Source organism: Glycine max, chromosome 11, assembly GCF_000004515.6.
Source record: "Glycine max cultivar Williams 82 chromosome 11, Glycine_max_v4.0, whole genome shotgun sequence".
Taxonomy (NCBI): Eukaryota; Viridiplantae; Streptophyta; class Magnoliopsida; order Fabales; family Fabaceae; genus Glycine; species Glycine max.
Genome location: NC_038247.2, coordinates 24,447,189 through 24,467,243, shown reverse-complemented (window position 1 = coordinate 24,467,243; position 20,055 = coordinate 24,447,189). Strand labels below are relative to the sequence as shown.

General features: G+C 29.5%; 1 protein-coding gene and 1 long non-coding RNA gene across 2 annotated transcripts; both read right to left on the bottom strand.

Annotated features, from left to right (window-relative positions):
• Positions 1-3,505: 3,505 nt before the first annotated feature.
• Positions 3,506-5,587, bottom strand: LOC102660191 (uncharacterized). Its single transcript, XM_006591155.4, has 2 exons — positions 4,210-5,587; positions 3,506-3,920 (listed from the first exon to the last, which is right to left on the bottom strand). The coding sequence occupies exons 1-2, from the start codon at positions 5,204-5,206 to the stop codon at positions 3,580-3,582; spliced, it is 1,338 nt and encodes a 445-aa protein (XP_006591218.1). The 5' UTR covers positions 5,207-5,587; the 3' UTR covers positions 3,506-3,579.
• An 11,360-nt stretch (positions 5,588-16,947) lies between these two features.
• LOC102660327 (uncharacterized) lies at positions 16,948-17,532 on the bottom strand. Its single transcript, XR_416864.4, has 2 exons — positions 17,403-17,532; positions 16,948-17,224 (listed from the first exon to the last, which is right to left on the bottom strand). It is a non-coding gene; the product is annotated as an uncharacterized lncRNA (long non-coding RNA).
• Positions 17,533-20,055: the final 2,523 nt, after the last annotated feature.

Sequence of the window (20,055 nt, the reverse complement as noted above, 5' to 3'; positions counted from 1 at the left end):
TTCTTCTATTTGGAATGATGGAAAACTTCTGACAAAGGGAAAAAATGCTGGTGGAATCCACGTACAAATATTCTCACCACGCATGCGCATCTAGTCATTTTTTTTTCTTTTTGTATTTGTTCCTTTATTTATTTTTTTAATCATCTAAAGAAAGCATAAAATGAGGAGTACTGTAAACTCTTTTTTCCCCTATTCTTTTGCGTTAACGAAGAGTAAATTTTTATTTTTCCACCTGGCAGGCATTTTTTTATGTGGCTATTTTTAAAAAGATTGAATGAGTTGCCATACATTGGACCTACTTTAATTTTTTTAAGAAAAAGAAATGTACTTATGATTATGTTGGACAAAATTAGTTAAAAGTTGATAGTTGAAGTAGTTGGAAAATGTAAAATGATAAAAAAAATAATAAATTATGATTTATTTAAAAAGTATAATAAAAAAATAAATAAATATATCAAAAATAAAAAAGAAAAAAAAATATAAAAAGTTAAAAACTAATATTTTAAAAAAGCTACTTACTTCAGGTAACATTTCAACAAATACTAAATATTACTAAAAAATTATTCAAAAAATTTGTTTCCTGAACAATTAAATAAACTTTTTAACTAATAAAAAAAATTAAAACTAACTAAAATATCTTACCTAACATAACTAGTTAGATAATATTAAAAAAAGAGAATAATTCGTGGTTGTACATAGTATACTCAACAACAATATAGTCACAAATAGCCCAATCCTAGTTAAGAAGAGTTGTGCTCCAAAAAAAAAGAAGACTTGTGCCGTTTTTTTTTTTTTTTTTTACGATTCCACTTGTGCCATTCATATAACAAGGATGGCATTGTCTTCAAGGTTTTTTTTTTTTTTTTTTTATATCTACGTCTTCAAAGTTTTATTTGGATAAATGTGTAAATCATTAAAAAATTAAGGATAGATGTAAATAAGATAGGATAAATCCAACTAACGGAATTAAAGTTACAAAATATCTAAAGTTTCTTAAAAAAATTAATGTTAATTTTAATTTGGTTAAACTTTTGAAATAGCACAATTATTGGAAGTGTTCACGCTAAGATTTAATTTAATTTTTAGATAAAAAAATCATTCGAATCAAACATAAATTAAAATACGATTCAATTTAGTTTCATCTTAATATAACATCAAATTCAACTGAAACCAAACCACCTTTTGTGACTCAGTTTAATTTTGCAGTTTTTTATTTTTTTTAATATATTATCATAATTTAAAATCTATCAATTAAACTTATATAATTATTATGTTATATTACTTTTAAAATAATTTTTATTTTTTTATTAAATTTTGTTTAACATATTTTAATTCAAAATTATTATTTTTACTTCTATTTAACATTAATATAAAATGATATTACTAACTCTTTTTTGGAATATAATAATAATTTATGTATCACTTGATATTTTACGTTTCTTTTTTAACAACATTAATACATCTTTTTAACATAAAAATAAAATATACATATTGATTATAAAGTAAATAAAAAATAATCAATTATTTAATACTTATTATTAATTATTACAATAAAAATTAATATAATTATAATAAGTGTTTTGTTTGATTTTGTTGGAGTTTTATATCAAGATTCAAAACCAATCCAAACTACAAAAGTATGCAGTTTTTTTAGATTTTTTTTTAGTTTTTCGGTTTTTTTGGGTCTTAAACGGTTTATAAAGGTTTGGTTTAGTTATAAACACCCCTGCAATCTACCTAGAGAATCTGTATAACTTAGAATAATAAGCTTGAATAAAAGCATTTTTAGGAGCTATTCTCTAATGAAGAGGTTTTATGAATTGTTATCATTATCATATATTTGATTTTCTTAATTGGTTATCCCTTTCAGTTTATCCTTTCTATCTTTATTTCTCAATTAAATTTTGATATTTGAAAAATAAATTATCTAATAATTAAGAAAATAATCTTTAACAAACTATAGATTATTTATCACAAATTAAAATATAATTATATATTTAAAATGCATATTAATTAATTTTTTAATTATAATATATTTATATATTCAAAATTTATTTATTTAATAAAATTTAGATATAATATATTTATATTTAAAAAAAATTTATTATGAAATTTAGTTATATACAAATAAATATTTGTGCATTGCATAGGCTAACATGCTACACTTTTACCTTGTTTTTTCTCATTTACATTTTTTCTTTTAATATAAAAAGGAGAATGCATAAAAAAAAGTTTTCTGATTTTTAAAATAAACAAACTAAAAAACTTGTTGAATAACCATTTTAGAATATTTTTTTAAACTGTTCGCTGTTATATGGTTTTTAGAACTAAAAACGCAAAATAGTGGAAGGTTGCTTTCGGGATGTTTGATTAATTTCTCTTATTGGTTTTAAAAATTGTTTTCTAACACAATTTCTTACTATTCATTAATTAAAATTTACATTCAAAATCTGTTAACTTAATCATTTAAAAAAAGAATGGAATATGCATGAATTTTTAATTTTATCTCTTATTCAATAATTTGTTGTCATTTTAGTTCTCAATATTATCATTTATCGATATTTTGATCTTTTAAGTTAATTTTTTACTATCATTTTGATTCCTAAAAAGAATAAAATGAAAAAATATAATAATATCTATGATAATAATTTTATGCAAAATAAGATTTAATTAAAAATTTAAAAGTGTACGTGATAAGTTTAACAAAATATCAATAAATAATTAAATTTATGGTCTAAAATGATAAGTTGTTAAGTTTATCAAATTAAAAAGTTAACATTTTGACACCGTTATCATTTATCATCTCATCAATAAAAGTGTCTCGTAAGCACAAATATTTGAGTTAATAAAAATAATTAAAATAATATTAATTTGTCATACTTTTTATAAATTTGGGATTTTTCATCATTTAGGAACCTAATTGCTAACACCTAATAAATTTAAGGATAAAGATAAGTATTTGCCCGCAAAATTAAACTTGCGGTAATTTATTTTGTAATCTACAGAAAGGGTGAAAAACTAGTTCACATGAACTCATCAATTATATCACCTATTAAGTGCTTGTTTGGATTGCCGGTTTCAACTTAAATTTTCGCCCAACCTCCGTTTCCAGGAAGCATTTCCTTTCTTGCATTTACGTTGAGGTTGCCTCGTATTTTGTACAACAGCAAGTTCGTTGTGGATCCAAACACACTCTAATTCTTAAGTAAGGAAAATATACTTTTTTTAAAATAGAAAGAAAAATAATATAATTGAGGTACCTGGAGTATTTGAGAAGGATAATGTAATCTATTCTATAATTATTATTATTACTGTATTAAGGCACGCACACCCATGAGAATTTTGTCCGAAACAAAAAGCATATGCTTGTCTCCCTTGATCAATTTTGCTTTAAAATTTTCGACATTTCCGTTCATATCTCACAGAATTCAGCAAAAGCAAATTTAAGAATCTTCCTGGATGCAGCACTAGGTGATGAGATAGGGACAAAGTAAAAACGGAAAAGTAGCAAGGAATTTAAATCTTTATACACTTTATGTCAATATGCTCAATTTACAAATTTTTGAAGTTGCAAAGTTGTCAGTGGATGCCAGCAAGTTGATCCACAAGCTCATTTAGCAAGTTATCAAAAATTTCTGCCTCAAAATCTGCACTTATGCTACCTAAATCTCCTTGTTTATTGGTCCATATATGTATCTTATTTGATTCAGCCAATTCATCTTCAACTATTCTGCAAACTTCACCCCATATATCTATATACTCCTGGTCATTCTTCTCCTTTTTCTTTGACCCTTCATCTTTGTTGTTGTCAATTGCCTCAACCTTACTCTCATCAATCATCAAGTTACCATCAGATTGCACAGGAAGGTGCTGATCATTGTCAAGCTTTGGTGATAATTTTCTTCTTGAACTCAAACCAACTGCAAAAGAATGTGCCACTGCAATTAGTTCATTTGCAATTCGTAATAGAAATTAACTTCAAAACTTGAACATAATAATCTATTGAGCTGATATAGTGTGAATTTGGTTATTATTAATTTTGAACTGAAATTATTCAATTTGAGACCAAACATGTGAACATTTATCTAAAATCATGTTAACCGATATATTTCAATTTAATTTTGGATCATCCAACATGAATTCAAATACTCACATAATGTATATCAAAGGCAAAATAAAGTGTAATTCAAATTATCAAAGGAAACACACCTGTTGCACAAGCTTCACGCTCAAAATCAAGGACAGAAACTGGGCTTGAATCTTCTGATTTGGTTTCAACTTCTATCTTGTTTTTTTTCTGACAAATTGTTTTCTTCTTTTTCCTCCTCCTCTTCTGCTTTTCACCAACTGCAACTTCCTTGCCCTTCATGTTCTGTGACAATTTCCCTGCTTCAGAATCATCAAAACACTTCTTTTCAGATGAAGCCTTGGAATGATGCAAAGTGTTGGTGATTTCTTGAAGCTTACCACCACTTCCAACACTCCCACTAGACACATGAGAGACCCTTTTCTTTCCAAGTTTCCCCTTCTCAATCAAAACCTTCTCATCACACACTTTTTCTCTCTTGTTTTCCCTCAATTCACCTCTCTCTGATCGCACGTTCTGCTTCAATTCTGCACAAACAGGCTCCCTCTTTCTCCTGTTGGATCTGAATTCTCTACTCTTACCACCTCCACCTTCGAAACTCAGCTCCAAAAACTTCTCACTTTCATGTAGAAGAAAAGTTGGAGCCTCCCTAAAAGACAATGTGGACTTAACCCTCTTATGCAGAACCTCCTCCATTCCATTGTATGCTCCCAAATATTCCACAGAATTCATGGATCTGCTGCGCGAAAGTGAACTTGGTTTTGGTCCAAAGGGTATCTCAATTGATTCCAAACCCATTAATCTTGCCACTATACCAGGAGTAGTAGTAGTAGTAGTAGTAACGGTAGCAGCAGTGGTAGTAGCAGTAGAAGCAGTATCGGTCTCCGAATTCTGTTTAGCCTTGAAGTTTTGATCTTTGTCACTCAACATTGCATTTGATGAATCAAGTTCTCTAATTTGGTCCCTTGGAAGGCCATCAGAGCAAAGAATTTTGCGCAAGATAGCAGTGAGACACCCTGAAGTTGCGCTTTTGGAGGTGCACATAGTTGGGTCCAAACTTGTGGTGGATGAAGATGAAGGGGATGCATGAGAAGAAGAAGTTGATGAGAGCTTCTTCATGTTTTGAATGATCAAGCAAAGTGAAAAGAAAAGAAGAAAAAAAACTGAATTTTTAAAACCGAAAAAAGGAAAAGTGAAATGGGGGTGTTGGAATCTCAAACTTCCAATGATAAAGGCATAGTTTCCAAAGAGAAAAGGGCAATGGGAATTGGAATTGGAATTGGCAAGAATCTAAAGTGGGATTTGAATTTTGCTACATCAAGGAAGAAAAAGGGTGGCGGGCTTTGCATTTGAATGTGAGAGTGAGAAAGAGCAAATAAGTTCTTAGAAAATGAAAATGAGAAGTAGTGTGGCGTTGTGACTGCGAGTGGTTGTTCTTTGCTTTTGCACATTGATATATACTTATATGGTGCAGTGGCTTGTCTCCACGCGCGTTGTAAAGTCATTTTTTTGTGCTGTGTTTTTTTTTCCCGGTTTTAAGCAAAAAAACAGTGGTCACGCTCTTGGGGCGCGTTAAGGTGACACCCTTGTTTGAAGAAGTTCAAAAGTACTTTCAAAACGCTAGAAAAGGAAAAGCATGTCTTGTGAGCAGTGAGGTTCTCCAATTGAGATGTGGTTTTTAGGATTTTATTTACTTACTTTTGACAGAAACTGAGGGATGAGGATTGGACCTCAATGCTCTAACCGAGGAAACTGATTATGTCCATTTGTCATTTTGTGTAGAGGGTGAGACATTGTTACTTTGTATTATGTCTATGTTTTCTTTTGTTTTAGTCCGATCAGAATGTAACTGGTGATGTGTCAGTGGCATTAAGTTTAGGAAATTCTTTTGGGTTCTGCAGCCGAAGATACTGACTTATAGGCTGTGTTTGTTCCAACTATATTATCAAATCATAAACGTGAGATTTGATTTCTTTTATTATGCATTATGAAATCATAAATAAGAGTAATGTACTAATTCTACGTTCTACCTAAAAAAAATGATTTATGTACGAACTTATTCCTGTGATTTCTGTCAAATTTGTTACATCACTTTTTCTTTGTTGACTCTCAAATATAATTAATAAAAAGCATGTACATGTATTTTTTTTTTTTCAGAATTCATATTGTTCTTTTTCATGTTATATAGCAGAACTCAAATCATTAATGGTTAAGAGAGTAAAAACGTGATTAAGCAAGATGTTTTGATTTTTAGAGTATTATTTAAAATATTCTCAAATGCAAAAAACTCAAAAGACTTAAGGCATGTTTGGATTCACTTGCGGCAACTGTAAATGCTCATATGTAGAACCAGCGTTTGGTTGATTTTACATTACTTTTGAGTAAAGCTACATCCAAAGACAGATTGCAGGTTGATAATTAAATATGCACCAAGGACTTTAAAAATATATAACAATTCAAACACCAACTAGCTGTTGCTTTTAGGTTAATTTTGATTTTATCCTCACTCAAACGTGAAACACAGGTGAATAATTAAATATGTATTAAGGATTTAAAAAATATATATCAATTCAAGCACTAACTATTTGTTGTTTTTACGTTTATTTTGACTATATGATCATCCAAATGCAAATGACAGATGGACAATTAAATATATACACTTCAACAATTTATTAGAATGTTAACTTTGACTATATCTTCACTTAAACACAAATTGTGGACGGGTAATTAAATATGCATTAAGGACTTCAACAATTTATAACAGTTCAAGTATCAATTAGCCTTTGTTTTTGTTTTTATGTTAATTTTGACTTTATTTTCACTCGAATCTGAATCATATTTGGACAATTAAATATGTAGTAAGGATTTCAAAAATATATATATATCAATTCAAACACTAAGACTATTTGTTACTTTTATGTTTATTTTGATTATATCACCACTCAAGCTCATATTACAAATGGACAATTAAATATATATTAAGACTTCAACCATTTATTATAATATTAAATTTGACTATATTCTCCCTTAAACATAAATTGCGGGTGTTTATTTAAGAAAAGTAGACTTAGGCTTATAAAAAAACATGTTTATTTATATAATATAATAAAAATAAATATACATATTATACGAATAATAATATTATTATTAATTTAATAAATCTATAATACCAACATCATATTGTTAATTAAGTTTTCATATGGTTTTTACATGAGCTCTTTTTTTTATATCTTTTATGTTAAGGTTTTTACGTTTGTTATATCATATGCTTTTACGTTAGCAATTAAGTTTGTCGTGTTACGTTAGTCTTTTTTTTTTTTATTCTTTTAAAAATTAAATTTTGATAACAGTGGGGTGGTCATGCTTATAACAACGGGGTGGACCACTTTTTTTTTCCATGCAATTAAAAAAATGAGCTTATTATCCCTTTTAGGTTCTAACTTGGGGAGTTTAAAAATAGATTTGTTAACCTATTTAATTTAATGGCATTAAGTAGGATTTTAAATAAGCTAATATACCAGAATTTTTTTTTAAAAAGGTTAGATTAAGTCTAAAGAAAAGCATATGATAGATAATAAGTCAAATTTAAGCCTTAATTTTATAAAATAGACCAGAACAATTTACTCAAATCGTTAACATGTCCTATTTTCATTCCTACTTTTACTTAATTTTGACTAAGTCCTCACTCAAATGCACGTAATAGAAGTGGAGACACTTAGTAATTAAGGATGTATGATTGAAACATGAGGAAAAAAAATGAACAATGAGATATTTACAATACATTATTAATTAAACTAACTAACTAAGCAATGATAAAAAGAAAATCACATTGAAGAATAAAATAAACAATAGAGACAATAAAGAAATAAAATAAAATAAAGAGTTATCCACTATTATTTTTATTTATTTAAGGTTTTTTTTCAAAGTCAAAGGGTTTACTTTGGCTTAGTCAATACTGAAGGAGTGCTGACATGACGGGCCTAGTCACCATCCAAAGTGGCAGGGGTGCATATGTAAAAGAGGGGATGTAACCATTAGTTTTATTTTATTTCATTTCACAAGAAAATGGGCTAGGCCCAAAATAAAAACAGGTGCATGTGTTGAAAGAGGGAGTGTAAATAACGTTCTCTATATTATTCCAGATTTTGCAAAAAGTGGGCTAGGCTCAAAACGAAAAAAAGGTGCATGTATTAGAAACGATGTGTAAATAACGTTTTCCATTTATTTTAGATTTTAGAAAAATGGGCTAGGCCCAAAACAGAAAAGGGATGCATGTATTAATAAATGGGTGTAAACAACAATTGTAATTTTTCACGTTTTTTTAGGGTTAGGATGGAACCGGGTTAGGGTGACCCGGTCCAAGTTGCATTTAAGCATCAAGGTTGAAACAATCCTAGATGACCTAGCTCCGAAAACAATGCCTCAATAGGAGACGCCACCACGGAGGGTGGCGCACCTCCCTAGCGTCACTGGTGCATGGCATAGTGATGCAAGACAGCCACAGGAATGGTGGCAGCAGCGGCAGCGCAAAAGAGGCCCACGGTGGTGGCGCGCTAACTTCATCGGAAAACGAAAGAAGGAAGAAGAAAAAAAAGAAAAGAAGAGAAGGATGACAGAATGCGAAAACACCAAGAAAAAAAATGATAACATCATGTACAAATCTCACTGGTGACCATGGAGTTCACCAGCGAGACAAACAGTGAGGCTTTGTAGGAGGAGAAGAAGAAGAAGAAGAAGAAAAATGGAGAAGAGGAAGAAGAGAGAAATAGGGAGAAGAAACGTGAGAGAGTGAGGGAATGAGGAGTTACCTGGTGATCCCACTCTCTTCTCTGACGTCGTGGCCAAATGACTCGATGTAATTGGTCTATTTCTTTTCCTCGAGATCTGTGCTGCTCTGTCCTCTAATCCAGAGACCTTCCTTTTTTCGCTTTTATGCATTGTGCTATCTCTCTTGACCTAATGGGCTCTTAAAAAGAGCCCAATAGGTCACACAATGCATTATTTTTTTTTTGTACACGTCTTCTCCTTTTTTTTCTTTTCTATTTTTATTGTTGTTTTTTCTTTTATGTTATCTTTCTTCTGTCTCTTTTATGTTTTCTTTTTTCCTCTTTTTTTTTGTTTTTTGTTTTTCTTCTTTTTTCCATGTTTCCTATTTTTTTTATTGTTCTTCTTCTTTCTGTTTTTTTCGCACGTTTTCTGTTTTTTTTCTTTTGTTTTCTTTTTTTGTTTGTTTTTTTTCTTCTTAATACTTATTTTTGTTTTCTTTTCTTTGGGGGGGGGGGGGGGGGGGGGAAAAATAAGGGCCGGACAGCTACCCTTCTTTACTTATCTTTTATTGAAAGTAAAAGATACGTAAAGACAAAAACACTAATTCTATTCGAATGATTATTTGCAAGATCACAACATGAGAATGAAGAATCTTTAGAAAAAAAGAATTTGGATTACCAACAAAATAAAGAACTTTGAGTTCAACGACAAAGCAGGGAAACAAGTCTCATGAAACAAAAAACATAGAACTTTGAGTTCTATGAAACATAAAGCAGATGACGTTGAGTCCTATGAAAACATAAAGAGAGATGACGTTGAGTCCTACGAAACATAAAGACAGAGGACGTTGAGTTCCATGAAACATAAAGACAGAGAACGTTGAGTCCTATGAAAACATAAAGATAGAGGACGTTGAGTCCTATGAAAACATAAAGAGAGAGGATATTGAGTCCTACCGAACATAAAGACATAGGAAGTGTAAATAATGTTCTCTATATTATTTCAGATTTTGCGAAAATGGGCTAGGCCAAAAAAAAAAGAGGTGCATGTATTAGAAATGTGGTGTAAATAATGTTTTCTATTTTATTTCAAATTTTAGAAAAATGGGTTAGGCCCAAAACGGAAAACGGATGCATGTATTAACATATGGGTGTATACAGAACTTTGTTTTTTAGGTTTTTTTAGGGATGGGTTGGAATCGAGTCAGGGTGACCCGACCCAACTTGCATTTAGGCATCAAGGTTGAAACAACCTACATTTAGGCCTCAATAGGAGAAGCCACCACGGAGGGTGGCGTGCCTCCCTAACTCCATTGGTGCATGGCATCGCGATGCGAGGCCGCCACAAGGATGGCGGTAGTGGTGGTGGCGTGGAAGAGGCCCACAATGGTGGCGCGCTAACTTCAGCGAAAAATGAAAGAAGGAAGAAGAAAAAAAATGAAAAGAAGAGAAGAATGACGAAATGCAAAGACACCAAGAAAAAAAAATCATCATGTACAGATCTCGTCGGCGACCATGGAGCTCATTGACAAGACGAATGACAAGGCTTTGTAGGAGAAGAAGAAAAATGGAGGAGAGGAAGAAGAAGAGAGAAAGAGGGAGAAGAAACGTGAGAGAGTGAGAGAATGAGGGGTTACCTGGTGACCCCTCTTTCTTCTCTGATGTCATGGCCAAATGGCACGATGTAATTGGTCCGTTTCCCTTTCGCAAGATTCGTGCTGCTCTGTCCTCTAATCCATAAACCTTCCTTATGCATTGTGTTGTCTCTCTTGACCTAATGGGCTCTCTTTAAGAGCCCAATAGGTCACACAATGTTTTATTTTATTTTTTCACACGTTTTCTTCTCTTTTTTTACTGTTATTTTTTTCTTTTATGTTATCTTTCTTCTTTCCTTTTTTGTTTCTTCTTTTTCTTTTATGTTTTCTTTTTTCCTCTTTTTTTTGTTTTCTGTTCTTCTTTTTTCCACGTTTTCTCTTTTTTTGCAAGTTTTCTTTCTTTTCTTTTTTTTTCATTTGTTTTCTTTTTTTTTTGTTTTTTTCTTCTTAATACTTTTTTTTCTTTTCTTTATTTCTTTTTATTTTTGGGATGGACAGTATTAGGGTCTGATAGGATGTAGTTACAAAACCAATAATTATAACTAATGTTTAGACGATAAAAAAATCATGCCAGATGAAAAATATGCAAGATGAAAAATGTTAAAAGCATAATAAAAAAAAACTCATAACATAAAGTAGGAAGAACAACAATAAAAAAAAACTTACAATCTTGTGGAAACTAGAAAAATGTGTTAGAAACTAAATATAATTGTCAAATAGTGGAAAGTAAAAATAAAGAAAAATTTCAATTTTAGATAAAATATGTTCATAAAAAATTATTAAGGGGAAACTTAGAAAATTAAGAAGAGTGGGCAAACAAATAATTTTATATATGATATTGTAAAAAATTTAATCCCCACTCCCCTGACACTCCTCCAACTTTGCGCACAAGCAAAACCAACTATTAGTTTCTTTTATGTTAATTTTGACTAAATTTTCACTCGAACACAATTAGCGGATGGGTAGTTAAATATGCACCAAGGACTTTAATAATGCGTAACAATTCAAACACCAACTACTAGGTTAATTTTGACTCTACCCTCACTTGAACATAAGATTACATATGAGAAATCAAATATCCACTTAGGACTTCAATAATATATAGCAATTCAAATGAGAATTTTATAATATGGGAGAGTAATCGGTGTGATACACACTTATCTATGAGTTGTTCGCTGAGTAGGATTGTAAGCATGTTGGGATCGATCTACGAGTTCAATCAACTTAACTCAATTAATCCAACTATTTTTTAACATGTTGTGTGAGTTTATTTTGCTATACCTAATTATAATTGGATTAAGTATCATATTAATGTGTTATCAACCCTATTAATCTATACCAACAAGACCTACATAATATTATACTTATACTAATAATAAAATATTACTAGTGTTGTTTGAAACGTGTATTTTTCTTGTGATAATATTGGATTTGGAAAAGTAGACTTATATATAGTATGTAGTAAAACTAGTATGTAGTAATCACAATAACAATGTCCGTAGAATGATGATGCTAGGAACAAACATAACAATTAAAGTAGTTAAGCAGAGTTGTCACCCTTGTGACAGTAAGGCTAATAGTAAATGATAGGATGATGATCATGGCGATAGTAAGAAGACAAAATGACGTAAGGGGTTCTTTTTATAAACTATTTACCCCACAGGGTCTGTTTTCAAACAATTGCCGGAGGGGGTCTGTTTTTCTAGGGTTCCGCCAACAGGAATGGCGAAACCCTTATTTCGCCATCACTGCGGGTGGGATACCCCAAAGGATTACGCCAACACGAGGAGCGAAATACATGCATGTGGGTTACGCCAAAAGCACTAGCGAGAAATACCCATGCATGCATCATTCACCCATGCACCCACCCCATGCATGCCACACCACAACATGAGTTATGCTAATATGGGTGACGGAATATCCATGTATGTGGTTACGCCAGTCCCTCTGGCGGAACAGTATGATCCATGTGGTTCTGCCAATCCCTTTGGCGAAATACCCGTTATATTTTGAGAATCATTTATAATTTTTTTTAGAATTAAGATTTAATATTAAGTATTTTTTAGATTTAGATTATTTAATTTTTAAGGGATTAAAATTGATACCGGTTAATCTTTTGTTAATTTTTGGTATGTCTCACATTTTAATATTGGTTGTATATGTTATTTTTAAATCCTCATATGATTTACAAATTATTTTTTGATATGTCTCTTATTTTAATATTGGTGATATCTTTCATTTTAAAATAATGACATAATTTATAATTTTTTTAGAATAAACTTTTAATATGTAGTATTTATTAGATTTAGATTATTTAATTGAAAATTTGTTATTTTTTGGTATGTCTCCCATTTTAATATAGGTGACAATTTTTCTTTAAATCCTCACATCATTTATATATATATTTTTAGAATTAACTTATAATATGTAGTGTATTATTTTTTAGATTTAGAGTATTTAATTTTGAAGTTATTAAAACTTCCAGTCAATTACTTAAAAAGAAAAAAGACATAATGATTCAATGCCAATGAAAAAATTATTTTGTATGATTAGTTCATAGTTTTTAAACTCATTACTAAAACAAGCAAATCAAGACTCGTGTACGCCTAAGTTGATTGCAAGAAATTTAATAAAGATAATGTATTAGAAGTAATAAAATATTAGATTGCAAGAAATTTAATAACGATAATGTATTGGACAATAAACATAAGGTATACTGAATATCTTACACGAGTCAATTATACTCACTAGTTTATGAAGTAATTTCAAATTGAATATAGCCAGCGCATCACTTTATTGAAAATTGAATTAGTAAAATACACATTCAAATTTTATTCAAGGAGAAAATATATATTTGATGAAAAAGCTGATGTTACTTTTGATTAACAATTATAGTTATATTTATATCTATTTTAATCCTCACTTTAGATAAATCAAACTCAATCTTCAGTTCGATCATCATTTTACAAAATCACTTTGTAACTTAGTGAAGAAGTCCCATTGAGCTACTACGTGTACCTGCCATCTCTAAGATGTTATAACCATTATAGCCACGCAAACGCAAAGTGGCACTGTATTCAGTGGCCGTAACTACGCATAACGCTTATTTTATATTTCTGCACATTGTATCTAGCCAGTATGACTGGCGGAAATAATGGAAAAAGTACAAAGATCCCGCTACTTCGAATGGCGAAACTAATTGTCAATATATCTCTGGTAACAAAAATATATTGTTATGAGGTATATCAAGATTAAGCTTTTGGTTCATATTTTGTCAACTAATCCTTCCTAATTCACATCTTTGTTGAATTTTTTTTTGTAATTCTTTACATAAAGATTCAGAAAATACTGGATCTCCACCAACACAAACAAATTGTCGATAAAACTCCAAAATGACATTTTCTTTTGACCCTATTTTTTTATCCTTATCATTTAGGAAAGAAACGAAAATTTCAGGATAACAAACATTCTCTAGAACCAAGCATGGATGGGCTGAATGACATGGGGTATCTCGCCAGTTGGATTGACGAAACCCTTTGGGCTGCTAATTTATGCAGGCAAGGGTTTTGTCAGTCCAAGTGGCAGAACACCTTTAAAAAAGAAACCCCTTCCGATAATTGTTTGAAATCCTGTGAGGTAAATAGTTTGTAAAAAAAACTCATTTACGTCATTTTGCCATAGTAAGAATGATTTTTTTTAGGAATGATTTTTTTTTATTACTTGTTACGAATGATTTGAACTTATTATTTGATATCATATAAATATTCTCCAAATGACTTGGAAATTAAGTTTTGGTTATTAAAAGTAATAAATAAGATGACAACATGAGAGACATGAACATTTTACATTCCACGTTGTTTTATTTTATTTTTATTTATTTTTCAACTTTTCTTAACTCTAAACCTTGTATCATTTTTCTTTTACTCTTGTCAGATATAATTTGATTCAAACGAGAGCTAACCCGGCCCATCAATTTATCCAACAAAAATTCTAGGCAATTGCTATATCCACTTCCACTTTATACTAATCCACTCCCTCTTCTCATTTTTTATCCCCAAACTATCCTCTAAACACATTCTCATTTCTTCCTTCCTCTCATGTGATGCTATTCTTTCGGAAAAAAGAAAAAAGAAAGCACTACTCCCTTCCTTCTAAGTTCATGATTGCATGAAAAAGTAGTGTTGATCCACTGCTTCTCTTCTCTTGAGATTCTCGTTACCCTTCCACACTACACAAACACACAATAGACCCCCACTACTCACTAATCACTTGAGAATTTAGATTCATTTTACACTCAACCATTCAATCCCTAATCACCAATCACACCCAATCAAACCATGCAACATTGAATTTGTGAGCAGAGGCACCTATGCATCGTTGACCAAACCCCTATGATTGAAGATTGCGATTTTGGGATTGATTTAGGTATTTCTTAGCTTGAATTTGAGATGTGGAATTTTTAACTTCAACTACATTAAATTGTTAAATCATTCTTGTCATTGATTTTGCATTTTTCGGGGTTTCACCAAATCTCTCAGATCTGAATGAGACTAAACGCAAGGAATCACATCGGTGTAACGAGCTTCTTTGATGAGGCTTTGATGGTGAGGTCAGTATCTCAACACAACAATTCAACTAGTTAGGGCAAAACTCTCATTGATGATTCAAAACAAGTAAGGAACTTGGCACGATTCTAATTTTGTAATCGTCAGGGGAGCCGAAACTACGTTTGAAATTGTTGATTTTGAAGAGATCAATGTCTATGTTTTAATCACACCAATTGTATCATAATTGAGTCACTGATTGAAGATTATTGTCGCTACCATGACGAGTATGTCGTCTATGGATTTTTGGCTGAAACATGTTGCTAGAGGTTGAATGACGTGGAAGGGGAGGGTGTTGTTCTGGGATTGCAAGAGTTATATGAAAGAGGTTGGTGTATACTTCTTATGGAAAATAATTGAATTGGGGAGAAAGAGATAAGGGGAGTGCATTTTGTAGGGTAGTTTGGGAATTAAAAGGAAAAGGGAGTGTATTAGTATAAAGGGTAGTGGAAATAGTAATTGTCAAATTCTAATATCTACATACTAAACAGGTTCAAAGTAAAAAGTGACAAAAAAAAATAAACACAGCCCAATCAAAACTAATATTATATGCAACAAAAAAAAAATTAAAGAATCATAATAATAAAATAAATATAATATAATAAGTTGAATCTGATAAGCAAACCACAACTGTGGATAAGGAAGATAAGTGTGAGGTTAGTGTACCCGAATGCTGATACCAAATGAGAGTTTGTTACTTGTTAGTGTGTATAATTATGGGATCGTTTGTTTAAGTTTATTTTTTTATATAATTTTTTTATTAACATAACTAATTTTTTAAAATTTTTAATGTATTTGTCTAAACTAATTTTATTTAAAATAAGTATTTTTTTTATTAGTTTAAACAATGACTTATAATCTTTCTACGAATCACATGTGGAGATTGGTTGAGATTATCAACATGTTCTAGTCTTAAATTGTATAATAATTTCTTTATTATTTATTATCTGTTACCATATGATTTGTCCGAACATAAGAGAGTTTGTTAAATTTTCTAAAAAAAAGAGAGTTTGTTAAATTTTCTCAAAAAAAAAAAAGAGAGTTTGTTAATTAGTGTGACCTACTGAGTTTAAAAAACGAGTGAGCGAGGGAGTGCATATGATGATATCTGTGTATTGGTTGCCGAAAATGAGGAAAGGTCACCAACGCCAACATCATGCTCCTTTTCCTTTCTTTTCTAGGATTTTATTTTATTTATATTATTATCTTTATGCTAAAATATTCATCTTTTTAAATTTTCTATAATTTTTATTTATTTCAATTTTTTAGCGTTGAGTTCAATAAAAACAAAAAACAAACATGCATGCAAGTACATTACAATGCGCTTTAATATTGATTTTCTTAATTTAATTTTTTCACTTTTTATCCTTATATTTATTGGCGAGGGCTTGAATTTATAAGATGATGAATTGTTCATTATTTTAAATAATTTATTTTATTTACCATTATTTTTTAATTTGATAAAGAATAAAAAATCTAAAACAAAATTAGTGTCGATAATAATTAAAAAAAAGCTAATTGAAACATTATAACCTTCCTATATAATAAGTATATAACGGAGATATATAAGCAGTTGAAAAAAAAAACACATTTTTCAAGTATAGAGTTTATTATTTTTTCCTGATAACTTATTAATAATATTGACGATCCAATGTCTTACTACTTCATAAAAAAATCTAATGACATAATCATATGTAAATTTTCTAATAAATTAAAGTAATATTTTTAATTTCTCATCAACTAATCTAATGGGCATAATCATGTTCATGAGCATAATTAACTATAATCTGCAATACCCAAGAATATTATTAGTACATACTACATACATAGTGAAACTTTAGGACAATATAAAACACAAGCAAAACAAAATCTCAAATAAAGAGATACAAATGTTGTTGACGAAGAATTAAAGACGTTATTATTTCAACTCTATTATTACAAATAAATCCCACAACAAAGTCATGGAAATTTTTGCATCTTAATTTGAATCATGAAAGACTCAACTTTCTTTTATTATAATTCTTTATCAAACATTTCCACTAGGTGGAATAAGACGACAATTGCAAAGGCAACATCCATTGAGGCAATACTTTTTGCAATCAGGGCGAAGACATCGTAAATTATTACAATCACTTGGGAATTTGCACGGGTAGTTACATGCATCCACAAAACCTGTCAAATTTGTTCATCCTGATCAAAATCTTAATGCCTAGTTAAAAAAATGGTGTTTCATGAGAGCAAATACTCATTTCACGAAATTTTGCATTACACACGACCTAAAATAACATTAATTTTAGGTGTAGATACTTATATATAAGAGACACAAACAAAGAAAACCATAGAGGAATACCTGTTGCATATGTTATGAGAAATAAAACTATTAAGCAAGGAAACAACATTGAAGCTTTTGCCATTGTGTATCTCTGAGTTGAAAGTGATTTTTGGAGTCTATTTTTTTTCTCTCTGACACTACAATCCTGTGTTTATTAGGATTATTTATAAAGATAATTAAGTGCATTAATTTTCATAATATGCCAAAATATTAGTCATAATAAAGGATTAATTGTTAAATATTCGGGGTGCATTGTTTGACATTTTCTGTATGAGATAATTTTAAAGGAATAAAATAAAAATAAAATGAATGATGCATTTATTAAAAATAAATGACATAATAAGTGTCTTTAAATGTTGAAACGCTATACTACATGATGCATTTATTACAAGTATAAAAAATAGTATTATATATAGAGTTTGTTGTCAAGCTCTTTTTTTTCGTATGAGATACTAGTTTTAAAGGAATAAAAAACAAGTGATGCATTTAATAAAAATAATTGGCATAAGTGTATTTAAATGGTGAAACGCTACACTACGTGACGCATTTATTTGAAGGATATAAAGTTATTGTATCTAGAGTTTGTTACAAAGCTCTTTTTTTTTTTATTACATTTATTAGAAGTATGAAAATTATCAATATATGCATTTATTTGAAACGCTACACTACATGATGCTATTAAAGGAATAAAAATAAAAATAAATAACATAAGGGTATTTAATATTAGGGTGTTTACGAGTACGGGTCACCCCGCAAATTTGAATTGACCCAAATCAATTCGAACAATTTGAGTTGGTCATTTATGTATTTGGATCAAAACTGAATCGAACCGATCAAAATCATTCATGTACGGATTAAGTCATGAGTTTAGATTTATAAATCAGTTGACCCGATCATGAACTCGTACTTAAAATATAAATTTTATTATATATATATATATATATATATATATATATATATATATATATATATATTAAAAACTAAAAAAAATGAATTTAGAATGAAAATGAAGAAAAATCAGGGTGAGGTGCAAAAAAATAAGGTAGACAAATAGTTTGAGGATGATGTTGAAGATGACCACCCTAAGTTTGACATTTTGAATTGGTGGAAATTGATAACATTTAAATATTATATTATTTCTTGTATGACTAGAGATATATTGACTATTAATGTATCTATATTTAGTATAGAAGATAAAATTCTAGATTCATTTTGTAGTTCCTTGAGTTCCACTATTGTTGAAACTCTCATTTGTGTCCAAAATTAGTTTAAATCTATTAAGTAAAATGTTAATGACTTGTAAGTTGAAATAAATGAAGCAAAAAAGATTGAATTAGGTTTATAATCTCTTATTTTTTTTATATTTGTATAAAATATCAATTAATTTTTGTGCTAACGGAGTTGTGTTTAAATTTTTAGAGTTGTTTGATTTGCCTTTAAATACTGTTAATATAGGGACTCCAAGTGTTGAAACTACTGTATTGGAACTTCTTAAGGTATTACTTTCAGGTACATATTGTTATTGTTTCACCTTTTTTCCTATTTATTTTTTTTTGTCATGTTTATAATATTAATGAATTATATTTTGTTCATTTCGGCAAATCTGATTGTAACAAGTTTAATGCAAAAAATTAGTTTGTAGCAAATAATTGTGATTCAAACTATTATAGTAAATCTCGTTGAATAATATTTTGTTTTAATTCATATTAGTCTATTTTAGAATATTATGTTGATGGTATTAAATTAATCGATTTTACTATTTTAAGACATTTGATAATATTGTGTTAATTGTATTGGATATTTGAATGAATCACGATATAAAATAGTAGTTCTAAAAAAAGATCAAATATAAATGGATAATTCATTGGCTTGAACCAAACCAAACTGTTCATGAATAGGTTGGGTTGGGTTGAGTTTAAAAAAAAATGTAAAAATCAAACCGAACCAAATCGATCAAATTTGATTGGATTGGGTCCTAAATTTGGCCAAAACCGACCCACAAACACCCTTATTTAATGTGATGCATTTACTAGAAGTACACATAAAATATTACTATCGGGATTTCTTACCGAGCTATAAGCACCAACAAATATCAACAATTAGGTAAGTTTAGTGGTAAATGGGGTAGATGTATAAAAAAAACTATTCCATATGTCTCAGTCCAAGATAAATATTTTCTTATGTTATTTTATATTGAAAAAGAAAAATTAATAAATAAGTAAATAAATTTTTTATGAAACTAACCTTAGTATTAATTGCATTGAAAAATTAAAGTGACTCTTATTAAATGTATTAGTGAAAAAAATGAATATTACATTAAAAAAATTAAATGTGACACTTATTTTGAAACTATTTTTTTTTCTCAAATACAACATTCATTTTAGAATGAAGAGAGTATTATATATAGAGTTTATTACCAAACTTTACCATGTAACCACTAAAAAAATGTATTATTCTAAAAAAACAAAAAATGTGTTTTTGAATTTTGCATATAATTTCTACTGACGATAAATTATTTTAATGTTAACTTATAAATACTTTTATATTTAATACTATTTGCAAAATTTCAAGTGTCTTCATCACTAAATTTGTTGATTCCCCCTTATCAAATGTTATCTTTGACTTATTCATATATTATATTAAAAAAAACTGTTAGGGATATAATCTCGCA